At 38.5% G+C, this 24176-nt stretch overlaps 1 protein-coding gene across 2 annotated transcripts in view; it reads left to right on the forward strand.

The window, feature by feature from the left end:
- LOC127427563 (chromodomain-helicase-DNA-binding protein 5-like) overlaps nucleotides 1-24176 on the forward strand; it is a 66139-nt gene that overhangs the window by 3958 nt on the left and 38005 nt on the right. For both annotated transcript variants that reach the window (XM_051675195.1, XM_051675197.1), the window contains exons 2-9: nucleotides 6079-6242; nucleotides 17692-17883; nucleotides 18577-18695; nucleotides 19333-19574; nucleotides 20572-20684; nucleotides 21050-21179; nucleotides 22228-22394; nucleotides 23405-23623. In XM_051675195.1, coding sequence (XP_051531155.1) covers nucleotides 6079-6242; nucleotides 17692-17883; nucleotides 18577-18695; nucleotides 19333-19574; nucleotides 20572-20684; nucleotides 21050-21179; nucleotides 22228-22394; nucleotides 23405-23623 — 1346 coding nt within the window. The remainder of the gene's footprint in view (nucleotides 1-6078; nucleotides 6243-17691; nucleotides 17884-18576; nucleotides 18696-19332; nucleotides 19575-20571; nucleotides 20685-21049; nucleotides 21180-22227; nucleotides 22395-23404; nucleotides 23624-24176) is intronic.

Below are 24176 nucleotides of genomic sequence, written 5' to 3' on the forward strand. Positions count from 1 at the left end.
AGAACACAAACAAAGATTTTTAGAAAATATCTCAGCTCTATAGGTCCATACAGTGCAAGTGAGTGGTGACCAGAACTTTGTAGCTCCAAAAATCACATAAAGGAAGACAGAAGTAATCCATAAGTCTACAGTGGTTAAATCCATATCTTAAGAAGCAATATAGCTGTGGGTGAGAAACAAAACATTTTTAAGTCCTTTTTTTCTCTAAATCTCCACTTTCACTTTCTGATGACCATGCACTTGTATAGTATGGACCAACAGAGCTGAAATATACTTCTAAAAATCTTTGTGTTCTGCTGAAGAAAGAAAGTCATACACATCTGGGATGGCATTAGGGTGAAAACATGATGAGAGTATTTTTCCTTTTTTGGGTAAACTATCCCTTTAAAACAGTTTCATCTGCTAGTCATTCCCAAGTGGTGCTGGTAGGAGTTTGTGTTTTTGTTGATTTAAGGATCACCTGTGATATGTCCTCATTAGGAAGTATTAGGGTGAAACTGACCCAAAATCATTTGAGTTTTGCCTTCTCTAATTACCGCTCCCTCCACTCTCAGTCTGGTGTTCTTTTACATAGTCTTATCTCCTTTGAAATTGAAAGATTACTCTGCTCAGTGAAGCCATTGCTCTGATTGGTGGGGGCTATTTTTGGAAGCTGCACTGTGAAAGCTGACACCCCTTCCTCTTCGCTAGAGTTTGTGCATGTCTAAGTTTGTGTAAATCAGTGTTGCATCACACACTCTTTTCTGTGTGTCATCAATCCTTGCATCACACTCTACAGTGTCAAATAAAAAAAGAATCATGAGAATTCTCCCAACAAATTGCATGGTTTCTCAAGAGGAGAGTATATACAGCAATAAAATAATTATACTGACTAAACTCAATTACATTGGCTTCTTTTGAGTTTGTAGGTTATTAGGACATACATTTTAGACTGCTTTGCTTTACTGGTTGTGTACTTGCGACTTGTATTACTGTGTTCCAAATGACGTACCATGCACTATGCACTTGGCGATCTAGAGTATAAATTCTTTAAGTATAGTATTATCTCAAATACGGTCTTTAATGGTTTTCAGTTGACAATAGCAACGTTTCAAATGCACGCCATCTGTTGCCACTAGCTTATGCATGTTAGTTAACCTCAATTCAACACTTATGGAATATCTCAAATAATGCACAGTTATGGCTAAAAATATTAGCACCCTTGGTAAATATGAGCAAAGAAGGCTGTGAAAAATATCTTTATTGTTTATCCTTTTGATCTTCATTCAAAATGTTCACAAAAATCTATCCTCTAATGGAGTTTTATCAAAAAACTAATATTTTTGACAAATATATATGTGACAAATTATTTAAAATACTTTTTGCAACCTCCCTTTGCCAAGATAACAGCTCTGAGTCTTCTCCTATAATGCCTAATGAGGTTGGAGAACACATAGCAAGTGATCTGAGACCATTCCTCCATACAAAATCTCTCCAGATCCTTCAAATTCCATGGTCCACGCTGGTGGACTCTCCTCTTCAGTTCACGTCACAGGTTTTCTATGAGGTTCAGGTCAAGGGACCCCGGGATGGCCATGGCAGAACCTTGATTTTGTGGTCAGAGAACCATTTCTTTGTGTTGATTTTGATGTTTGTTTTGGATCATTGTTCTGCTGGAAGATCCAACCATGCCTGTTTTAAGCTTTCTGGCAGAGGCAGTCAGGTTTAGATTTTTTTTTTAATCTATTGGTATTTTATCTGTTCATGATGCCATTTATCCAAACAACATGTCCAGGACCTCTGGCATAAAAACAGCCCCACAAGGTTAAAAATCCACCATCATATTTAACCGTGGGCATGGGGTACTTCTTCATCTCTGTTTGCGCCAAACCCATCTCTGGTGTTTGCTGCCAAAAACTCTTTTTTTGTTTCATCTGACCATAGAACCCGGTCCCATTTGAAGTTCCAGTAGTGTCTGGCAAACTGAAGATGCTTGCGTTTGTTGTTGGATGAGAGCAGAGGCTTTTTTCTTGAAACCCTCCCAAACAACTTGTTGTGATGTAAGTGACATCTGATTGTAGTTTTGGAGATTTTTGACTATAAGACCCAGTTAATTTCTGCAGTTCTCCAGCTCTGATCCTTGGAGAATTTTTGGCCACTCCAACCATCCTCCTCACTGTGCGTGGAGACAATACAGACACATGTCCTTTTCCAGGCCGATTCGTAACATCTCCAGTTGATTGAAACTTCTTAATTATTCCCTTGATGGTGGAAATGGCCATTTTCAATGCTTTAGCTATTTTCTTATAGCCACTTCCCATTTTGTGAAGCTCAACAACATTTTGCCACACATCAGAACTATATTCTTATGTCTTACTCATTGTGATGGATGACTAAGGGAATTTGGCCTGTGTGTTGCCTCGTATTTATACCCATGTAAAACAGGAAGTCATGGCTGAACAATTTCATGTTCCTAGTCACCCAGGTGTACTAAAAATGTAAAATATGAATTGGAATATACTTCAGATATATTTTACTCATAAGAATTTCTAGAGGTGCCAATAATTGTGGCAAACATGTTTTGGAGAAAAAAAATATTTATTTAATTATGAGATTGTTCCCCTCTTTCAAGTAGTTTACTTCAATTAAAGGTTAGATTTTTGTAAATATTTTGAATAAAAAATCAAAAGGATAAACAATAAAAACATATTTTTCACAGTCTTATTTGCTCATATTTACCAAGGGTGCCAATATTATTGATCACAACTGTATGTATTTACAGAGTGTGGTGTGATGGTAAAGCATTCAACTTTTTTTAAGGTTTCTCAGAAGTTTTGGTAGTTGCCACATTCACTGTTAATTACAATAGAGCACAATAGTTAGGCTCAGGTAAAAATCCCATACATTTTTTGCATAGATGAATTTATTTTTAAGGATAACATAAAAAACCCTTTAAAGACAGTGCTACCATGAGCTCTGAGGTTAAGTCCACCTTATTTCAACTTCATTTTCAAAATATAATGTTTAATATTGGAATACCTGTTGAAGAACTACACTAGCTATAATCCTAAAGAGGAATGCTGCACCGACCGCCCACTCACATGAAGATGCAATCGAGTCTGTCTTCCCACACTGTCAGTCTATTTAATATTTGAATATTTTGCAATGAAATCAAAATATATTTTTTCTATACTTAAACTCAACAACTTTAAATCAACAGTTGAATTTTTTTTATTGTTTTTATTTGATAATGTCATTCGCAATGCTTCACGAGATTGTAGTTCATTCCCTCATGAAAGACAGTAAGTACACAGTCTTGTACCTTTGTCTCTTTGTCTGATTTTCAAATAGTTTTTTGCTCCAAATCAAAGTTTGTAAAGTTGTGATTCACCTCGGAGCTGGATGGTTTGCTTCATGGCTTGGAACTCTGTTATGAAGACTTTTATTAAGTCCCTATGGAAGAAATACTTCTGGAACCAAGACGACTGAAAAAGTAGGCGGGCACTGATGTGCAATTTGGTTTTGTCAGGCCAGCATTGCAACCAGGTAACCCCAGCCATTCTGCTACTGTACGTAGAATAAAGTCATGACCGCTTAGTGCATGAAGTGCAATTTGGAACGCAGTGTCTGTCTTTGCAAGGCAAAGCAAAGGTTGGCGGAACAGCCGGAGACTGCGGTGTAGTATTCAGAAAGTACAGATACAGCCTATAAAATTTACATGCTGTCTAAAAGTAACATGCTGTCTCATCATATAAATGGTGGGGGCACTATTAACATATGCAATCTGTCAGACAGCTAATGTGCTTTCCTGTAACCGCTTCTCTTCTTAACAGTGAGCACGGCCAAGAATCTCTGCTCTAATGGAGTCCGGCAATGACCCAGTGCTTGCTGGAAGGTCACAATTACCCCAATATCCGTGCTTAGCTGAGACGGAAATGTGTGGCTGCAGCTGTGATATTTTAAGGCCCGCTACCAGGAGCCAATGGCAGTGGCACAAGTTATAATCACCTGGCAGTGCCTGGAAGAGCCTCTGTTTACTCGGCAACATGGCACAGATTGTGAATGCCTATTGCGGTGACTACACCCTCATGAGAAACAGCATCCATTGCCTCTTTTATTAGATGATTTTTCTTTGTGATTTACTTAGTTTGGCAAATAACAATGCAGTGGATGTTATCACATTAGCAAAGGGATTTAAAAGAACACAGAATATTTCATGTTAGTATTGGTGTAAAAGGGATAGTTCACCCAAAAATGTAAATCCTGTCATCATTCACTCACCCTCCATGATATAAACCTGTATGACGTTCTTCCATGTTAGGGACTGACAGCCTCATACCAATTACTTTCCTGATATTTGTATTTTTTAAAACAAGGTAAATTTTCTTGAGAGGCAAAATGACATAAAATATTTTGTCTTGTTTTGAGAGAACAAAATTTATTAATGTTTAGGCTTATAACAATAAATAAATAAATAACAAATATTTGCCAGTGGGGTAAGAAAAAAAAAACTTGATTCAAAGAGAGTTTATTTTTCTTACCCAATTGGCAGATAGTTTTGTGTAATTTAAAGTATAACCTCCCCAATTTCTGTTGGATTTCTCTGAAAGCAAGACTTAATATCTTATGTCATTCTGCTTCTCAAGTAATTTTTTCATGTCTTAAGTACTGTATATTTTGATTTTTCTTTTTTCTTTTTATCTTAAAATAGGACAAAGATACAAAAATTCTCAGTTGAAAATGATTTTGTTTTGCTCTGCAGCATCTACATTCTTTAAGATTTCTCTTTTTGTCCTCAACGGTACAAGGAATATAACAACAGAATTTCCATTTGGTTGAGCTTGCCTTTAACTTTGATATTGATCATATTGGAATTGATTGGTATAGATACTCATATTGGTTTGATAAATATGAATTCCAGAAATATTAGATAACCCTCACATAAAAGCAATAAAATCCAAACCACTTAAAACATATTTTGACAATGTACTACCTTTGCCAGATATTCTTACTTCAAGACTGCTGTATTGCATCACCATGACTGTAAGTGAGACATAAATGAACAAGAGATGTGAGCCTGATTCGCCTGGCAGGCAGCAGACACATTCTTCAGACATGAAAGAGCCTCACTGTGAGATGTACTGCAGACGCGCTGCCCTAAATATCCATCATCTCGCAGGCAACTGCTCTGTTCATGTGCAGCAGAAGATTAAAAAAAAAAAGAAAACCTCCCAGCGGTTGACAGAAAGACGGGAAGCTCTGTATTTACGTGAGTAAACACTCAAAACGCCCTATAGAGCTGCAAGCTGAGCTTGAACCGTGCAGTGGCGGCTCTCACCGGAGCTGAAGTCCTCAAACAGTGGCAGCTAAATAAAGGTTAAGTGGATTTGGAGGATATCATCCAAGAGGCTGGGAAAGCCCCATCTCCGGCAGCTCCCATGGGGCGTGTTGGGCTGCAGGGCAGGGCTTTAGCTGATTGACTCCACCGCACACGCTGCATATTTCATGGGCCACAGTCTGAGCTGAAGATAGACAGTCGGTGGGAGTCGTACCGTACAGCTCCGGTTGCAGAGGATGCCTCCCTGATGTCTTTTTTTGTGCTTAGCCTTTTTGACAGCATGGCGGTATTGAAGTGTTAAGAGTGCATATGCGCTGCCAGACAGTAGTTTTTGTTTACTGTAAGAGATTCACAGTTCAGCAGATGGCAGAGACCTCACCTCTCTCCCATCGCTCCCCTTTCAGTGTGTCAACAAGAATCTTTGCTTTTCCTGTCACGAAGTGAAGGAGTTCCCCCCCCCTCCCCTCAGCAGAGATGGATGGATGGATAGATAGATAGATAAAAGTTAATTGAAGAATGTAATTAGATAGATAGATAGATAGATAGATAGATAGATTAAGTTAATTGAAGGATTTTATTTGCAAGAAGATTCTGCTGTGTAACTAATTAATAATATAGCAGGGTTTTCTTGCAAAATAAGTAAGATAGAAAATAGATAGATCGATCCAATGAAATTAAGGAGAATGATGTGGGATATGTTGAAGGCTTGTGTTGGCGTGCTTTGTTGCTGAATCTTTTGTATACTTTTATTTTTTCTTCAGATGAGGATGAGGAAGGTGAACGTGAGAGGACTGTCCCCATGTTGCCTCTAGAGAGGTTCTTCTCTGAGGATGACTCGGTTAAACAGCAGAAGAAGAAGAAGCCCAGCAAGATAACAGAGGTCAAAGAGCCCAAAGTGAAGAAGAAGAAGAAGAAGAAGAAGGAGGTTAGGAACAGCCTTACGAGTGTTATTTAATTTAAACATGGATGTGCAGGTGTCATTATGACATCATCAGAATGCAATGCATTTTTTGTGACAGATCTATCAGGTTAAATATGCATATCAGGGATTGATAACCTGCTTGAAGAATTTCCTTGCTGGCCCAGGATAGTTTATGCTGGCTAGTGCTCGTCTAGCTGGTGGCCCTTACAAAAAATAACCTAATAAAATATAATAACCTAATAAAAAATAATACGTTTTTTAACTGTAGTACAAGTGTGGTAAATTGGACGCAGTATTACTGCAGTACTGAAAACTGCAGGAATACTGCATCCAAATTACCACACTTGTACTGCAGTACTGAAAACTGCTGGAATACTGTGTCCAAATTATAACACTTGTACTGCAGTACTGAAAACTGCAGGAATACTGTGTCCAAATACCACACTTGTACTGCAGTACTGAAAACTGCAGGAATAATGTGTCCAAATTACCACACTTGTACTGCAGTACTGAAAACTGCAGGAATACTGCGTCCAAATACCACACTTGTACTGCAGTACTGAAAACTGCAGGAATAATGTGTCCAAATTACCACACTTGTACTGCAATACTGAAAACTGCAGGAATACTGCATCCAAATTACCACACTTGTACTGCAGTACTGAAAACTGCAGGAATACTGCGTCCAAATTACCACACTTGTACTGTAGTATTGAAAACTGCAGGAATACTGCATCCAAATTACCACACTTGTACTGCAGTACTGAAAACTGCAGGAATACTGCATCCAAATTACCACACTTGTACTGCAGTACTGAAAACTGCAGGAATACTGAATCCAAATTACCACACTTGTACTGCAGTACTGAAAACTGCAGGAATACTGCATCCAAATCACCACACTTGTACTGCAGTACTGAAAACTACAGGAATACTGCAACCAAATTACCACACTTGTACTGCAGTACTGAAAACTGCAGGAATACTGCATCCAAATTACCACACTTGTACTGCAGTACTGAAAACTGCAGGAATACTGCATCCAAATTACCACACTTGTACTGCAGTACTGAAAACTGCAGGAATACTGAGTCCAAATTACCACACTTGTACTGCAGTACTGAAAACTGCAGGAATACTGTGTCCAAATCACCACACTTGTACTGCAGTACTGAAAACTGCAGGAATACTGCGTCCAAATTACCACACTTGTACTGCAGTTCTGTTGTTGCTCTCTAGAACTGCACTCTGCAATCCTACACATAATACATTTTCTGTACTTCCCTACATTCTTCAAAACTAGACCAATGACTGCAAACACAATGCAGGTCATTAGCATTAGCATGTACTGACATTAAAATGTTTAAAAAAGGTTTAAAAGCTTTTAAAGATGTGCCTGGCCATTAAGACACCTGAGCATCAGCAACGCAATATTTCAAACTAAACATACTCTAGCAAATATAAAAGTATACAACCCCAATTCCCCAAAAATTGGGACAGTATGAAAAATGCTAATAAAAACAAAAAGGAGTGATTTGTAAATTATATTTACCCTTTGCTATATTGAAAGAACTATAACTACACATTATGTGAAGTTTTACTTGTGAATTTCATAGTTTTTTGAAAATGTACAGTAATCGCTCCAAAAATTTTGAGATGAGCAATTTAAGACTAATAACAATTTGATGAGTTGAAATAACAAGGTGATGTGAAACAGGAGATGTTAAACAGGTGAGGCAACCATGTCATAGTATATAAGGATCCTCCAAAAACAGCCTAGTTCTTCAAGAGCAAGGATCATTCAAGACTTGTCAATTTGCCAGATGCTTCTGCAAATAATCCAGCACTTTGAGAACAATGTTCCCCAAAGACAAATTGGAAGGATTTTGTGCAATTCACCCTCTACAGTGAACAATATAGTTAAGAGATTCAAGGAATCTGGTCAAATCTCGGTGCGTAAAGGGCAAGGCGAAAACCACTTCTGAATGCGTGTGATCTCTGATCCCTTAGACGTCACTGTCTTAAATAACGTCATTCATCTGTAATGGATATCATGAACATGGGCTTGGGATTACTTTAGTAAACCTTTGTTAGTCAACACCACTCGCTGCTGCATCCACAGATGCCAGTTAAGACTTTACAATGCAAAGCAGAAGCCATACATCAACACTGTCCAGAAGTGCTGCCGACTTCTCTGGGCTCGGTCTCATCTTAGATGGAAATTAGAACAGTGGAACCGTGATTTTTGGTCCAACAAGTCCACATTTCAAATTTTTTTTGAAAAACAGCCGTCGTGTTCTCTGGGCCATCCAAGCCGTTATTAGCATCAGGTCCAAATGCCAGTGTCTGTATGGGCCAGGGGTGTGTCAGTGCACATGGCATGGGTAACTCAGACATCTGTGAGGGCACCGTTAACGCAGAAAGTTATTTACAGATTTTAGAGCAACATATACTGCCACCAAGCACGTCTTTTCCAGGGACATCCCTGCATTTTCCAGCAGGACAACTTCAAATCTCATACTGCCTGGATAACAAGTGCATGGCTGTGTAAGCAGAGAGTGTGGGTGCTAGATTGGCCTGCCTGCAGTCCTGACCTGTCTCCAATTGAGAATGTGTGGCGCATTATGAAGCACACCATACGGAAATGAAGACCCTGTACAATTGTGCAGCTGAAGACCTGCATAATGGTTGAATTTTCTAAACTTAACAAAATTGTGTCTTCAGTGCCCAAATGTGTAATAAGTGTTATTAGAAGAAATTATGATATTTCACAGTGGTAAGCACTCGACTGTTCCAACTTTTTTGGAGCGTGTTGAAATCATCTGATTTGAAAGTATTGTACATTTTCAAAAAACAATGAAATTCACAAGGTAAAACATCATATAATGTTTAGTTGTAGTGCTTTCAATATAGCAAAGGGTGAATATAATTGATAAATGACTCATTTTTGTTTATATTAGCATTTTTCCCAACTTCCCAACTTTTTTGAATTGGTGTTGTAAAATAAACATGAAAAAATTGGAAAGGTATAAATGGATAAACATTAGCACTGTCAGTTGCAATTAACCACATTATTTTTCATAGTTAATCACAGACTTTCGAAAATTCTGAAAAATGACTGAAATATGAAATACTGTATACCTCTTTTCATGTCAAAATACATTTGGTTCCTACTTAAGAACAAAAATAGAACAATATGCAACAATAATGTTTTATTAATATTTTCCAAACAAAGCCTTTCACAGTATAAAGATAGAATTACACTAAAATAGCACAAAGTAAAATAAAACATCTCCAAAGTATAAGTGGGAGGTACACAAATTAATAACTTCATAGGTTGCGTATTCATTGCAATGCACATTAAACCTCTTAAACACTCATTCTCCACAATATAAATCATCCGACAGGCTGTGACTGTTCACTTTGCTACAATAATCTTGAAGTTGCATTCACATGATTCGCACTGCTTTGAACTCCATATGAAAGGCGCTGCGTCTTGATCGCTGTAAGGACGCTAATTGTTTTACATGGGGATGTAAGGTAATTCCAGCAGTTGCCGGGGCTAGTCAGTGATTTTATTACTGTCCTAATCCAAAATGTCTGTGTTTTTCTCCCACCACCCACGAGAAAATTCCCAGCTGAATTACCAACTGTTTTTTGACAAATACCAAGTTCGTGTGGTAATTTAATTTCCATCCAAATCCACATCTCTTGAGTTTTAAAAGCAGGAATCCAATAATTGTTTTGGAAAACCTTTTTGATCTCTGCCAAGTGCTCTGTGGTTACTATTTGTCAAGATGTATGGTAATGTGCATGTGTAGAAATGTTGGAAATAATTCACATTAATAAAGTTACATCCCGTTCCACTACACTGAGTGGGATCACTTACGTAGAAGAAAAATAGAAAAAAACATTGTTGCGCTAACATAACTTTTCCAGAAATTTTCCACATTTTCTTTACTGTACCTGGTATATGTGAGGCTTTTCTCTCTCTCTGTACGAACTTCTGTGTGTGTTTGATTGCGTGCTGGAGAGAGATAGAGAGAGTGTGTGCACAACTGATGATGCACTCTCATCTCAGCACGTGAAAGCATGAGCAAAATGCACCGTGTTCACACTATTTACACTTTAGCGTAATTCCAAATTTATTTGCATAGCCTTTATTTGAAAATACATTTTCACAAAATGCACAGAACGCAGTTTGTGGACTGACAAATTTTCCTCTTGCTGTCACCATATGGAACAAGCGCAACTTAATTCATGTGATCCTTGACTAGTAGGCACGAACTCAACGCGTGGCAGAACTAACCAACTAGCCGACTTAACTGTACACCCCCTAATACAAATATTACATGCGACTGACCATGTGAGAAGCAAATTTCCGGGTTTGTAGGATGACTGAACCCGCTCTTTCACCATGAATTAATTGTCATCTGAAGGCATGCGTTTTCATTTACAGATGTCATCCTGATAGGCCATCCGACAATGACATATGACATATGACAATGACCATCCAAATAGGGCTTTGTTTGCTTTTAGCGCTAATACTGTCCACATAATGAGACTTTTCTAAATAGTCCAGTAAAATGAAAGCACAATGAGGCGCCGAGGAAACGCTGGCTGCTTCACTCCAACGACTCATGTAAATGTGGCTTTAGTTTGCTGCATCTGGGTTTGTTTTGTACCAAAAAATGCTGTCAATAGGTCCTTTCTCCATCACTTTGATCACCAACTAATTGCTGCTGTGTGTTTGTTTGTGGGGTGTACGTCTCTGTGTATGGTCTCCCCAGTTACATCGCAAAGGTTCCGTCCTATTGCAACCAGTGTTTAGATCTCACACAGAGCTGAATAGAATGGCAGAATCTAATGTCAAATTGGTTATTACGTTAATTGTGGAAAAAAAAATAAATGCGTCAAACATTGTAAATTAATCACATGTGTTAATTTCGACAGCTCAGGTTTAGACACTTTAGAACTGCAGTTTTGTTCAATGTGAAAACTGCATTTGCAACTGCAGCTCCATTTATACTGCAGTGCAGCTGTTTAACTGCACTGAACTGCTGGTGAACTACACAAACTACAGCTCTACTGCACTGATTTGAAATTGTACTACACTGAACTGCTATTATTTTGCAATGTACTGCAGTTACTGTATACTAGTGTGAAATGCAGATACACTTCACTGAACTTTAGTAGTACAACACTGATCTGCAATTGTACTGCAGTGTACTATATCAGTACTGCAGTTAAAAGGCATTGTAAGTGCAGTACAGTTTGTCATTGTGCAGTACAACATCATTGTACTACTTAAAACTGCACTTTTTACTACATAGATTGCAGTAATACTGCAATCAGACTGCAGTTTTACTGTAGTTAATTTTTGTAAGGGGGACCAACATTGCCTTGCTGACACTTTACCATGAAACAGCATGGGCTTTCTGTTGAAGCTAGTTAACCAAGGAAATGGCAGTCTGATGACGTAGACGTCACCGTAGCGACTTTTTGCGTGCATCATGAAAATGTCATTCCGTCCTCTCCTCAGTTCAGAGGATTCCGTCCCAGACTCGGCTATCTTCGGATTTATTGTGCGCATTTAACTGCAATATGTTTCATTATACTTATAAATATATTCGTTTAGTTACATTATACTATAATATCTGTATTTTAGAACCAACCACATTCCTAAACATATCACTTATCAACAATATCAAACATGTAACAGGCAGGTAAATTAACAGGTGGGTCGCGATCTGACTGTTATGGCGGGTGGGAACACTGATCATTAAAATAAGACTTCAATTTATATCTGTTACTCATAAAGTGATCACATGGCAACAGAAGATCCGTAATGCAACGCACATATGTTGCATTACTTTTATGATCATTTTATGGTGCTTTTCTTATTATTTGAGCCACAGCTCGGACATTCAAAAAACTCCATTTGTCTCTCATGGCAATCGATAATACAGTTTTTTGTTATAAAGCAATGATTAAATCATGACAGAATTAATTTCATTTTAGAATTAGCCTTTAGCAAAGTATTGAAATCCTCCGAAATGAGTTGAATACGGCATCGTCAAGGGCGACCTTTTAGTGATGCAGGCAAAATGTCGCTATAATGACGTCTCATTATGAGAGTGTGTTGTCAAGGACGTCATTAAGTTATTAAACTACTGTATATGGGGGACAGTAGTGGATATTAGTGGTCAGAGCCTCCAGGACCATGGCCATAGGGAGCTGGGCTTTCCCAAGTCTTAGATCCTGGCATTTTCACCTGGATTACACTGACACTAAACCATCCATATAACAGGTGGCATCCTGATCCAGCTTTACAGCCAGTATAAGAAATGGCAGTCATGCTGTTATGCCGTGGTGTAAACGCTGTTCCCATGAGGTGAATGATCCATATGAAACAACTTGCCTGACCCAAAAATATTGAATCAGATTGTTAACTGATTATCCCCTTCATCCTGTCTGTTCTCCCTTCGTGCCTGCTGTTTTGCCTGCGCCGTGGAGTGCGATTTGATAGGTCAGTCGGTCACAGGCCCCCCAGCTGACTGTAGTCACCATTGAGATAATGAGAGGGATTCCTCTCTTTCTCCTCTGTTTCTCTCTCTCCCTTATGCTCCCTGCCTCCTCTTTCAGATTTAGTCACTCTATCAGCACTCTCTCTTTCTCAGCGGTGGTAAATGTGCCATGGAGAGGGCAGAGAGGTCTCCCCTCAGCAGCTAAGTGCTCTGCTTGACTGACGAGTCATGTGCTCCCTGCAGTGCCTTGTCACACACGGGTTCAGATCAATGCGGGTCAAAACCACCCCCTGAACTTCTTCTATCCACAAGTCTAACAGCTCAGATCACCAAAGCTGGCCACCTGCACCAGAGCCTGATCGACTGTGGAGAGTATGGGGATTGGAAGAGAGGAGTCAGAATTGATGCTCTGTCAGATGTAAACAATGATAAGTAACATTTCAGTAGAGAGATTAGTTTTTCTTTTTTCTATTCTGGATGTGTTAAAGTTGGATATATAAATATACAGTACTGTGCAAAAGGTTTCTGCACAAAATGTTGCAAGGTGAGGATGTCTTCAAAATAATGCCATAAATAGTTTTCATTTATCAATGAACGTCATACAAAGTCCAGTAAACATAAAAACGCTAAATCAATATATTTGCCTTCAAAACAGCACCGATTCTCGTGGTACACCTGGACCCAGTTTTTCTTGGTTGTTGACAGATTGGATGTTCCAAGCATCTTGAAGAATTTGCCACAGTTCTTCTAATTCAGTTCTTCTAGTGCATCTGTCTCTTCCTGTAATCCCAGACTGACTCGATGTTAAGAAACGGGCTCTGTGGTGGCCATACCATCTGTTTTAGGGCTCCTTGTTCTTCCATTTAATTCTATATGCACAGGGAATGTTGAAATCTAAAATTGATATTTCCTACTGATACATTAAAAGCAGAATATATAAAATAACCTTTTTAAGACAAAAGTTTTTGTAAAAATGAAAGACTTCAACAATTTAACATGTTAATCCATGTTAATAATTACATAAAATATAACAAATAATCAAAAAAAATAGCACAATTAATTATCTCCCTGGACTGTAATAAGGAATACTCCTACCATTGGAACAATTCAAGCTTGATGTATCAATTGTTTTTAGCAGGGGGCAGTAAGCGCAACTCCAGCTGTATAGGCAACACGCAGCTGTACAGACAACAAACTACACTCAGGCTTGCTTGACAGTAGCGACACAGCACAAGATGAGGACAGATGCATTCCTGTGTTCAAACACAGCTGGACGGAGCGCAATTCCGAATGAAGGGATCTCAAGATGTGTGTATGACGCGACGTAACCAAAGTGTGGTGCTCCAAAAGTGTCCGTCTTATGCATGTGTTTATTGACTCACCGTTAGGAAAGTATAATTTAGCCCTTAGGAAAGCACATTTATAATAAATCTCGGACAGATTGACGAATTCAATTGCAAAATAAATTGCAGACCAATAATGGGTTTATGTTAAATAATTTGGAAATAAACAATATATTGGACTGTAAAGACACTTTTTGTATTGTCTTATCAATGCTTTACTCGTCTGCCACAGTAATGTAATTCATTTTAATTGTCTGAATTATTAAATGTATGTTAGAGCTGTGAATCGATTACATTTCTTTAACTAATTAATTACAAATTTTCCTTTAATTAATTGCGATTAAATTATGGTACATGGTACATTACAACAAACATGAAAAATATCATCATCATAAATACTATATACTTACTTTATAGTTTTTCTCAACGAACTTGCAAGAAATTGGTTAGTCGTCATTTAATTTAATTATGTAAATATGTACGTTAAAATGTTTTTTTTTTTTTTTTTTTTTGTGAATAGGGTTAATTAGACACATGTTTACAGGTATTAATCTTTGATACAAGAATATGTATACACACCATAAAATCAGTGGACATTCTGTAATTAAAAGTTGGGCAAAGTCTTCTGCTGTTTTCCAGAGGAATTTTATTAATAATAGGATCAAATGGGGGGCCTGGGTAGCTCAGTGGTAAAAGACGCTGGCTACCACCCCTGGAGTTCGCTAGTTCGAATCCCAGGGCATGCTGAGTGACTCCAGCCAGGTCTCCTAAGCAACCAAATTGGCCCGGTTGCTAGGGAGGGTAGAGTCACATGGGGTAACCTCCTCGTGGTCACTATAATGTGGTTTGTTCTCGGTGGGGCGTGTGGTGAGTTGAGTGCGGATGCCACGGTGGATGGCGTGAAGCCTCCACACACGCTATGTCTCCGTGGCAACGCACTCAACAAGCCACATGATAAGATGCACGGGTTGATGGTCTCAGATGCAGAGGCAACTGGGATTCATCCTTCACCACCCGGATTGAGGCGTATCACTACACGACCACGAGGACTTAAAAAGCGCACTGGGAATTGGGCATTCCAAATTGGGTGAAAAATATAAAAAAATAAAATAATAGGATCAAATGGGCACATTTAATTCATATCAAGCTTTATTGGCAAAATAAACTTAAGAGGACATTGTCAATGCATTATTAGACACTATACATACAGATATAAAACATATTGAATGCTGAACTTTAATTTGCTGAAATTTACAATCTCAAAACTATTATTTTCTCTGGGTACTGTACCGTTCAGACTCTGCCGCGCACACGCTGGGTCTCTCTCGTGCAGTTTCACGTTTAACACTGATTCTGTTGACAGTGACCGTAGGTGTCCACTGGCACGTGGTGAGTGAAGCTGAGCGGTTGTTTTCAATACATTCCAATAGGAGCCAAGCGCCACGCTCGCGAGGTAGATTCTCATTGGAATAAATTAAAAACACGACTTACCTTCGCTCACCACGCTACAGACATGGACCTTCAGTGAGCGATTCGTGTGATGCGAAGAGATACTTCACACCTGGCTTTACACCAGTCACCATTCTCCGTGCAGTAAATCCTCTCCCGTGTTTATTACACTCGAGACATGCGTCGCGTGTAATGAAGAAGCGTGCGCTGCTCCAAACAATTAGGTTTTTTTGTGCTTTTTTTTTTACGCATTAAACAGTCAAACCTTATGGGTTTGGAACATGATGTGGGTGAGTACATAATGACTCAGAATATATATTCTTTTAAATACTGCATTTTCTATGGGACAGCTTGGTGGAACAGATACAGTAGATGTGGTTGTGATTTTGGGAGACCTTTCAGCTCCAGCTGTGAAGCTCTTTAGCAGTTCTGCTCTTTGCTTCTTGCATGAGCACCCCTCCCATTTCTTCTTTCTCTCTTTCTTTCTCTCTCTCTGTACCTTTTTCCTCTCTCTCTCTCTCTCTCTCTCTCTCTCTCTCTCTCTCTCTCTCTCTCTCTCTCTCCCTCCCCCCATGTACGTGATTGAGATTTGTCTAGACGGGCCCTAGAACACAGGCACTGCAACCATGGGGACTCTGCATAACAAGCTCATTATGCAAACGTCTCTGATTGGATGGCATCGTTCCATTGGCTGCTGCAGCAGAGAGAGAGCCCCCCCCCCAACTGCACAGTTTGGTTACCATGGCAACACAGAACAGCTGCTGGTGGAGCTCATGCACTCTGCGGCAATGCCATCCTTTCCTGTGCCGAGAAGACGTCTGCCAGCCAGAGTACAGCTGCAGCACAGCAACAGGCTTTCTCCAATCACTCACACACACACAGTAATTCACCCACTGACACATGAGTTCCCTAGCACTATGATCATTTTGATTCGTTTCCTGTTTCCAGATGTTATTAATAAGAGTGCTGTAATGATCTGGTTTTTCCTTTATTATGGGGTTGATTTTACCTTTATCAATAGTAATGGCATATTAAATGCCTGTTTTTTTATTTTTTTATTAAGGTCCATAGATGCAGCAGCTGTTCCAAATAGAAGAATCTCAGTTTTAATACTTGCATATAGTACTTAAGTTATATTTTTCTGCCGCAAGACCAATATCTATAGAGCAGGATGGCTGCTTGCCAGCATAATATGGATATAAACATGCTACAGTTGAACAATAGTTACTCAAAATACACAAAAAAAATTCACTATCCAACTGACATCTCGCCAAGTTGAGAGTTCTAACAAGTCTCAAATATTAGATGTGGCATTAGCAATGTTGAGGTCATGGGTTTGATTTCCAGGAAACACGCAAACTGATACAATTTATAGCTTGAATTAAACTGTACTGTAAGTTGCTTTGGATAAAAGTGTCTGCCAAATGTGTGTATGTAATATAAACTAGATATAGGCAAAACTTGATGTTAGCTTGACAAAGACAAGACAGACAGACAGACATAATTTAACCATTGCCATGTGTTTAGGGCAGGACTCTCTGTGTGTTCAATGAACGGAAGACTGGGGTGCATACTGGAAGTCTGTTTGAAAACAGTGTTTATTTTTGCAGTTCTGCCCAGTGGTATTTAGTATTAATTTATATGTTCCATTTAATGACGTCACCCTAATTGTTTGCCCTAATTAAATAATATAATTTATTTTATATTTAAAAAATATTTTCTTTCTTAAATTAGCTTCAATGTAGTCTTGTTAGTAACTCGTATTGTAGCTAACTACTTTTTTTATGAGTAGTTTAAGAAGAGTGGCTTGACTGTCACTAAATACTGTGTGTGTGTGTGTGTGTGTGTGTGTGTGTGTGTGTGTGTGTGTATATAGATGCAGTGTTCTGGAGTAACAGAATACATGTAACGGGATTACGTATATAAAATTCAAAATATAAGTAACTGTATTCCACTACAGTTACAATTTTATTTTATTTTTTTATTTTTTTTCTTGAACTGTTGTTACTGCTGTTGTTCGCACTGTATGTTTAAATTCTGCTGCATCCCTGAAGTAGCTAATGAAGGAATTCCGTTCACGATTGTTTACTGTAAAGTTTGTAGTGTTGTTTTCAATAAGCCTGCACCTCACAGGGGCTTCCTACCGAGCTGGACAACATGTCAGATAGAGAAGATCGGGGTCACAGGTCAGGAAGTGAGAGCAGCACCTACAGCTCCCTGAAGAAGAAAAAGAAGAAACCCAAAGAGAAGAAGGAGAAAAAAACAAAACAGCAAAAGAAAGATGAAGATGAGGATGATGATGATGACGATAATGGAAACATGAAGGTATGGTCACTCCTGATTTAGAAATATTAGATTATTTAACCTTATTTAAGCACTGCCATGCTTTAGAATTTAAATAATAAATAAACACTTGAATCTGACTGGTCAATGGTGCCATCTATCGGTCTGATATTTTTGAGTAACAATCGCACATCCGGGGATTAAGACATATCCGGCATATATACCGGTCATCAGGGTATTGCGAGCCATCTTTACTACTTCTCGGATCACTGTGCAATCTCTACATGTAGCTAATTAAATAATTTCAACTCAAATCAGTGTTTCATGGGCATTTATTTATTTACTTGGCAAGCAGTCTTTTAATGAGCTGGATAAGGAGAAGTCAGACATTCATTAATTTAAAAATAAACACCAACAAAACTCTGATACAAACTGGAGGTGGAATTAAGCTGTTCAGCCATTTCTTTCTTCTCACATAATTACATAATATCAATGCAAATCAGTGTTTCATGTCCATTTATTTATTATGCATTTGGCAAGTAGCCGTGTAATAAGCTGGATAATGTACAGTCAGCTGGATGTTACCGCAAATTAAACCCCTTCAGGATGATACAAGACCTCTCTGCTTCACGTCGTGGTCCTGGTCACCCTGTCAGGGTTTATTTTGTGATAACAACCGGCCGACTATACATTGTCCCTTACATAACTCAATTACTGTTTCTCTTATGGCACCAGGAACCAAAGTCATCGAGTCAGCTCATGCATGAGTGGGGTCTGGAGGACGTGCAGTATGCCTTCTCAGAGGACGACTATAAAACTATCACCAACTACAAAGCCTTCAGCCAATTTCTTAGGTAGGACTCCACGGTTTCCCTTATTTATAGACATTTTAATGCCCTGCTGTCAAGTTGTCTTGTTCTATTTTAAAACGTTCCATTTCGCAAATGCTTATATGAAGTGATGACATTATGTTGAGAGGTTTTATAATAACAGGCATCGAAACAAGATGTACTGTCAGACCTTGCACCATGCCAGTTTCTGCAGTCAATGTTGGATATAACATTGCATCTTATCCCTAAACACCATAATATTTGATTCATATTTGACTCTTTTTTTAAAACAGATACTTCAGACTCTAATAGAACGCAACAGTCAGGCTCCGGAAGTAATAGCTTTATGCTTCAAGTCAAAATTTTTAATGTTGTTATTCACCTCAGAGCTGGTTGGTTTGGTTCATGGCTTAGAACTCTTATATGAAGGATTTTATAAAATCCCTTTAGAAAAAATGAATGGGAAAAACTCTTCCGGAACCAAGATGGCTGAACAAGTGGGCAGGCACTGTTGCGCTCTATTTCCGATTGGATGGGCCACATTCTCACACCTGCAAGTGTGTATTTTTTATTAATGGACCAAGCTGCTATGTTGCAACCATTTACAGCCAACACTAACTTACTGTGTAGTTTTCTCTTTTCCATTTTATGTTCTGGTCAGGCCTCTTATTGCCAAGAAGAACCCCAAGATCCCCATGTCAAAAATGATGACGGTTCTTGGGGCGAAATGGAGAGAGTTCAGTGCGAACAACCCTTTCAAAGGCACCTCTGCAACCGCGGTGGCGGCAGCTGTGGCTGCTGCCGTGGAGACGGTCAATGTGGCTCCGCCTATCGGCATTAGAAGTATCCAACAGATCTCATCATCTGGGCCAATCAAAAAAGCCAAAACCAAAGATGGAAAGGGTAAAGTTGTGCTTTTTGTAGCTGACATAAAATTGGGATTTGTATCTAGGGTTTGATTTCTAAAGCAGTTAGAGGGTTTTACATGGTTTACACATGTAGCGTGATTAATGATTGGTTCAGGTGTTGCGTTTGTGCCTGGCTTCGCACATGCTAGATGATCCCAATTGCTTTAGTGCAACCTAAGTGTTCATATGTGTGTGTCAGGTCAACAAAAATGCATTTTTGCAAACATTAGATTTTGTTGTATTCTATATGAAGTTCCAAATGTAAGTTAGGGAGAAGCTTGTTCATCGATGCCTGCCAATCATATCCCATGGATATATAAGCGGCTGCTTCCCTCGCAATTTTGACGATTCTTTCGGCATCCCTCCACCTCCCCATCTCCACCTTTATAATTTTGTAATGCCCAAATATTATTTCAAAATTGTCTTTCTATTTCCTGCTTTAGTCAGATAGTCCATGGGGGGGGATCTCAGAGCTCAAGCCCAGTCCTGTGCTCAAACCCCTCGGTTATGGAAAGCATGCCAAATCCATTTACCTTAATGCGTTCCAGGACTATATGAATTTGAGAAATGGGTAGTTGATGTGAAATACTTTTGAGGAGGTGACATGCTATATTCCATGTAAAACTATTTTAAGTTTTATTTTATAAGTATTGTTGTGCATGCAGCTATTATGACCTCTTATTGAATTAGGGACTACATGGAATATTTGTACATTTAAAAGTTAATTTTTCACACCACAGGCCATTCAAAATGAACTAGTGAAGGCAAACGTTTTTAAAAATAGTGAAATTCTTCAAAGAAATTGTAAACAGTTATAACATTCACACTTTCCCATATACTGTACATTCATGTAAATTTTAACCTGAAATCTTGATGTTGATGTGGAAAAAAGTGCATGGACACGTTATGAACCAACAACCCATATAAGTTATAAAGAATGGACTATTGTCCTCAAAATCTCACTTGTTTATCTCATCTGGACTGCATTGCAGGGCCCGGTGCTAAAAAAAAGAGTAAGACTGTGAAGGATTCAAAAAAGAAAGGGAAACCGAAGAAGTCCAAATCGAAAGCAGGCCAGGGTGGGAAAAGGAAAAAAGGCTCTTCGGTGAGAATGTCTTTGCATGGAAATCTTTGTAGGGCTTAACCTTTATCACATGGAAAAGATTCCCCATAGCTGTTGACTTGAGAAAAGGAGAATACTGAAGAATTGTATTTAAAAAAAAAATTAAATATAAAAACATCCAAGGGGGGTGAATACTTTTCATAGGCACCGTAATAGTGTGCTATAATTTTGGTTCCACCCAGATCTGTGAGGTTCTTTCTGAAGCCGGAACATTTTTCTGTGTTAGACCCTTTTCAAGTTTGGTAGCTTCTGATCAGAGGCAGTGTCTTTTACATAAACTGCTGCATTTTTGTATGAGCTGATTACGTTATGGATTGTTTTCATGGATTTTGTGCCTTATGTCCAAGAGTGAGGAGGATTTCCTGGATGACTTCTCAGACTTTGATGACATCAGCATTCACAGTGCCTCTGTACGCTCAGACACATCAGCGGCACCCAAAAAGAAGACGGCCTGCCGAGGACGAAAAAAAAGAAAAAGTAGTTTGTTTTAATTATTTGCTCATTTTGTTGTACTAATGAGTTTTATGTCTAAATTCGTTAATTCTCTTGTTTTTACATTACCAGTAGAAGTTTGGGCACACCTGCTCATTCTTTATTTTCACTATTTTCCATATGCATAAGTTTTCACCTATGAAATAACACAAATGATTTATTATGCAGTGACTCAAAATGTTCAAGCTGAGGTGTGCAATTTCTGCACCACTAGCGCCACCAAATAAAATGGCCAAAATTAAGTTTGTTTTCAAACAGGTTTCCCGAATACTGCCCCCGTTTGCCATTGAGCGAACAAACAGGTAGTCCCGCCCCAAACTCACGCCATTGGTTGAGTCAGTGTTTCTATGTCGGATGGCCAGGACACAGTCACGACACATTAAACAAAATAAAACGTACATTTTAGCTTCTTTAAAGTAGCCACTCTTTGTCTAGATCACTGCTTTGCAAATTCACTCAACCAACCTCATGAGGTGCCATACTTACTTTTATAAAAGTACAACAGAGATCTATGATAGTTGCTCAGTATTAAGGAAACTTCTCTTAGAAGTGTTACAGTAAACAGTTTGGGCCTGCTCTGAGCTATAAATGGGAGCAGGTGTGCAGCTTGAACTTGGACACTGATGAAGATAATAATAATTAAAAAAAACGTTTTTTTCACTGAGCACTTTGGCACATTTTCGATGGACATTGTGAGTGAACTTTTTCTCTTTTTTCAAAACTAAAATGTGAAAAATAAGTACAATTTTAGTTGTGTAAAGAAATGTATATGTTGGCACAGATTATATTTGTCTATAAAACTAATTTTGAGCATTTAAGTAAAAACATGAGAAACAAATTCAGTTAAGTGTGCACAAACTTTTGACTGGTGCATGTCTTGAAAACATATAAGAATATAATACATGTATTTATGAACTGTTATAAATATGTATTGTTGTATGAATTGAAGTTTTGACATTTTGGAATTGGCACTGATGCACAATACCTTTACACAAATGTTCTTTACACAATGTCGACCTTACTTTTAATGTAGGAGAGGATGGAGATGGTTACGAGACAGACCATCAAGACTACTGTGAGGTTTGCCAGCAGGGAGGAGAGATCATTCTGTGTGACACCTGTCCCAGAGCATATCACCTGGTATGCCTGGATCCAGAACTGGAGAAAGCCCCCGAAGGCAAATGGAGCTGCCCCCACTGTGTGAGGAAATCCCATCTGGCATAACACACATATACTGTACATGCAAAGAAACGCAAACTCACATTTGAGTATCTTTGAAGCTTAACCATGAACTAAAGGTGTTACAACTTCGGACACTTTTAGCACTGTGGATGTCTAAAAAAAATCAAATGTATTTTGGTCATTGTTTTTCTGAAAATCAGGAGAATTCACAGTGTAATTTCCAGCACATCTCAAATTCTGTATTGTGTTTAATAGAATTCTGTGGTGGAAATGACGGTGATGAAAATGGCATTTTTTTACGTTTTTGAAATGGCTGACTCATTTGTCTTGCTAAAACAAATTTTATTGCTAAAATTATACGTTTCCTAAATACACATAATTAGATAAGATTTTCACACTTTTTGCCAAATTTGGCAATTTGATTTGAAATGACGCCCAATAAAAATATTCTGCTCACAAGTTATATTTAATCTGTGGGACAGTCGTAATTTTTAAAAAATTGATACAAAATAATTTTCACACAATTCTGAAATGATTTATATTTATTTTACTTTTTGTTCAGATTATCGTAGTTTTCAACATGTAATAATTTTAAGTTATTATAAGTATTTTTATAATGGATTTTCATAGTTTAATATCAAAAGTCTAGGTCTGGGACAAGGCTAAAACAGTCAAATCTATACATTTAAAAAGTAGCAAAAATAAAGGATGAAGGCATGGTCGAAAGTTTCCAATTCAGTTTTAATAAGACCTTTGAACAAAAAGAAAACCATTTGAAGTCTGTTCGTTTTGATGAAACTCAACCGCTGGGACATGAAATGGCCACTATTTGTTGGTGACTTCTATTCTAAAGTGCATGTGCAAACATGAAGCGAAGAACATGGTTCTTCATGTATACAGTCTAATATACGTATTCATAGAAATGTATGTTGCATATATGTACATGTTTGTGACATACATATTATATATGTATTTACATGCGTTGCCATGTATACAATTTCAGTATGGGCTATTTCCTCATCTCTCAGGAAAAAGAAGGCATTCAGTGGGAGGCCAAAGATGATGATGAGGAAGAAGATGAGGTCATTGGGGAGGAGGAAGATGACCACATGGAGTTCTGCAGAGTGTGTAAGGATGGAGGAGAGCTGTTGTGCTGTGACACCTGTCCTTCCTCTTACCACATCCACTGCCTCAACCCACCACTGCCTGAGATCCCCAACGGAGAGTGGCTGTGTCCACGATGCATGGTGAGAGACTTGTGCATAGCTCAGCTCAGTTAGAATGCTTTCATACTAGGTGTCGATTTCACACTTTAGTTGATCATAACATTTGGATCATTTGAGTAGTTTGAAAGCTATTCTCCGTCCTCAGGTGTGCACCATCGAACTGCACTGGAGAACATTTCAAAAGGGTTCATGTGAACCACAGCTCAGTTCCTGGTCGATGTGAGCCCAATCTGAACACGAATTGCTGTTGATAACGTATTTTTAGCATTGTTTTTTTGCCAATAGTTTAGCAATGGGAGTAACACCAATTTCCCAAAACTAGAAAAAATTGAATTCAAGTTTTGTAAAGGTACGATGGCATTTTAGTGCCATGTTAAAATAAAAACATGGGGATTTTTTCCCCTTTTTCACCCAATTTGGAATGCCCAATTCCCAATGTGCTTTTTAAGTCCCCGTTGACGCGTAGGATGAATCTCAGTTGCCTCCGTGTCTGAGACCGTCAACCCGCACATCTTATCACGTGGCTTGTTGAGCGCATCGCCATGGAGACATAGTGCGTGTGGAGGCTTGACGC

Source organism: Myxocyprinus asiaticus, chromosome 37 (assembly GCF_019703515.2).
Source record: "Myxocyprinus asiaticus isolate MX2 ecotype Aquarium Trade chromosome 37, UBuf_Myxa_2, whole genome shotgun sequence".
Classification (NCBI taxonomy): Eukaryota; Metazoa; Chordata; class Actinopteri; order Cypriniformes; family Catostomidae; genus Myxocyprinus; species Myxocyprinus asiaticus.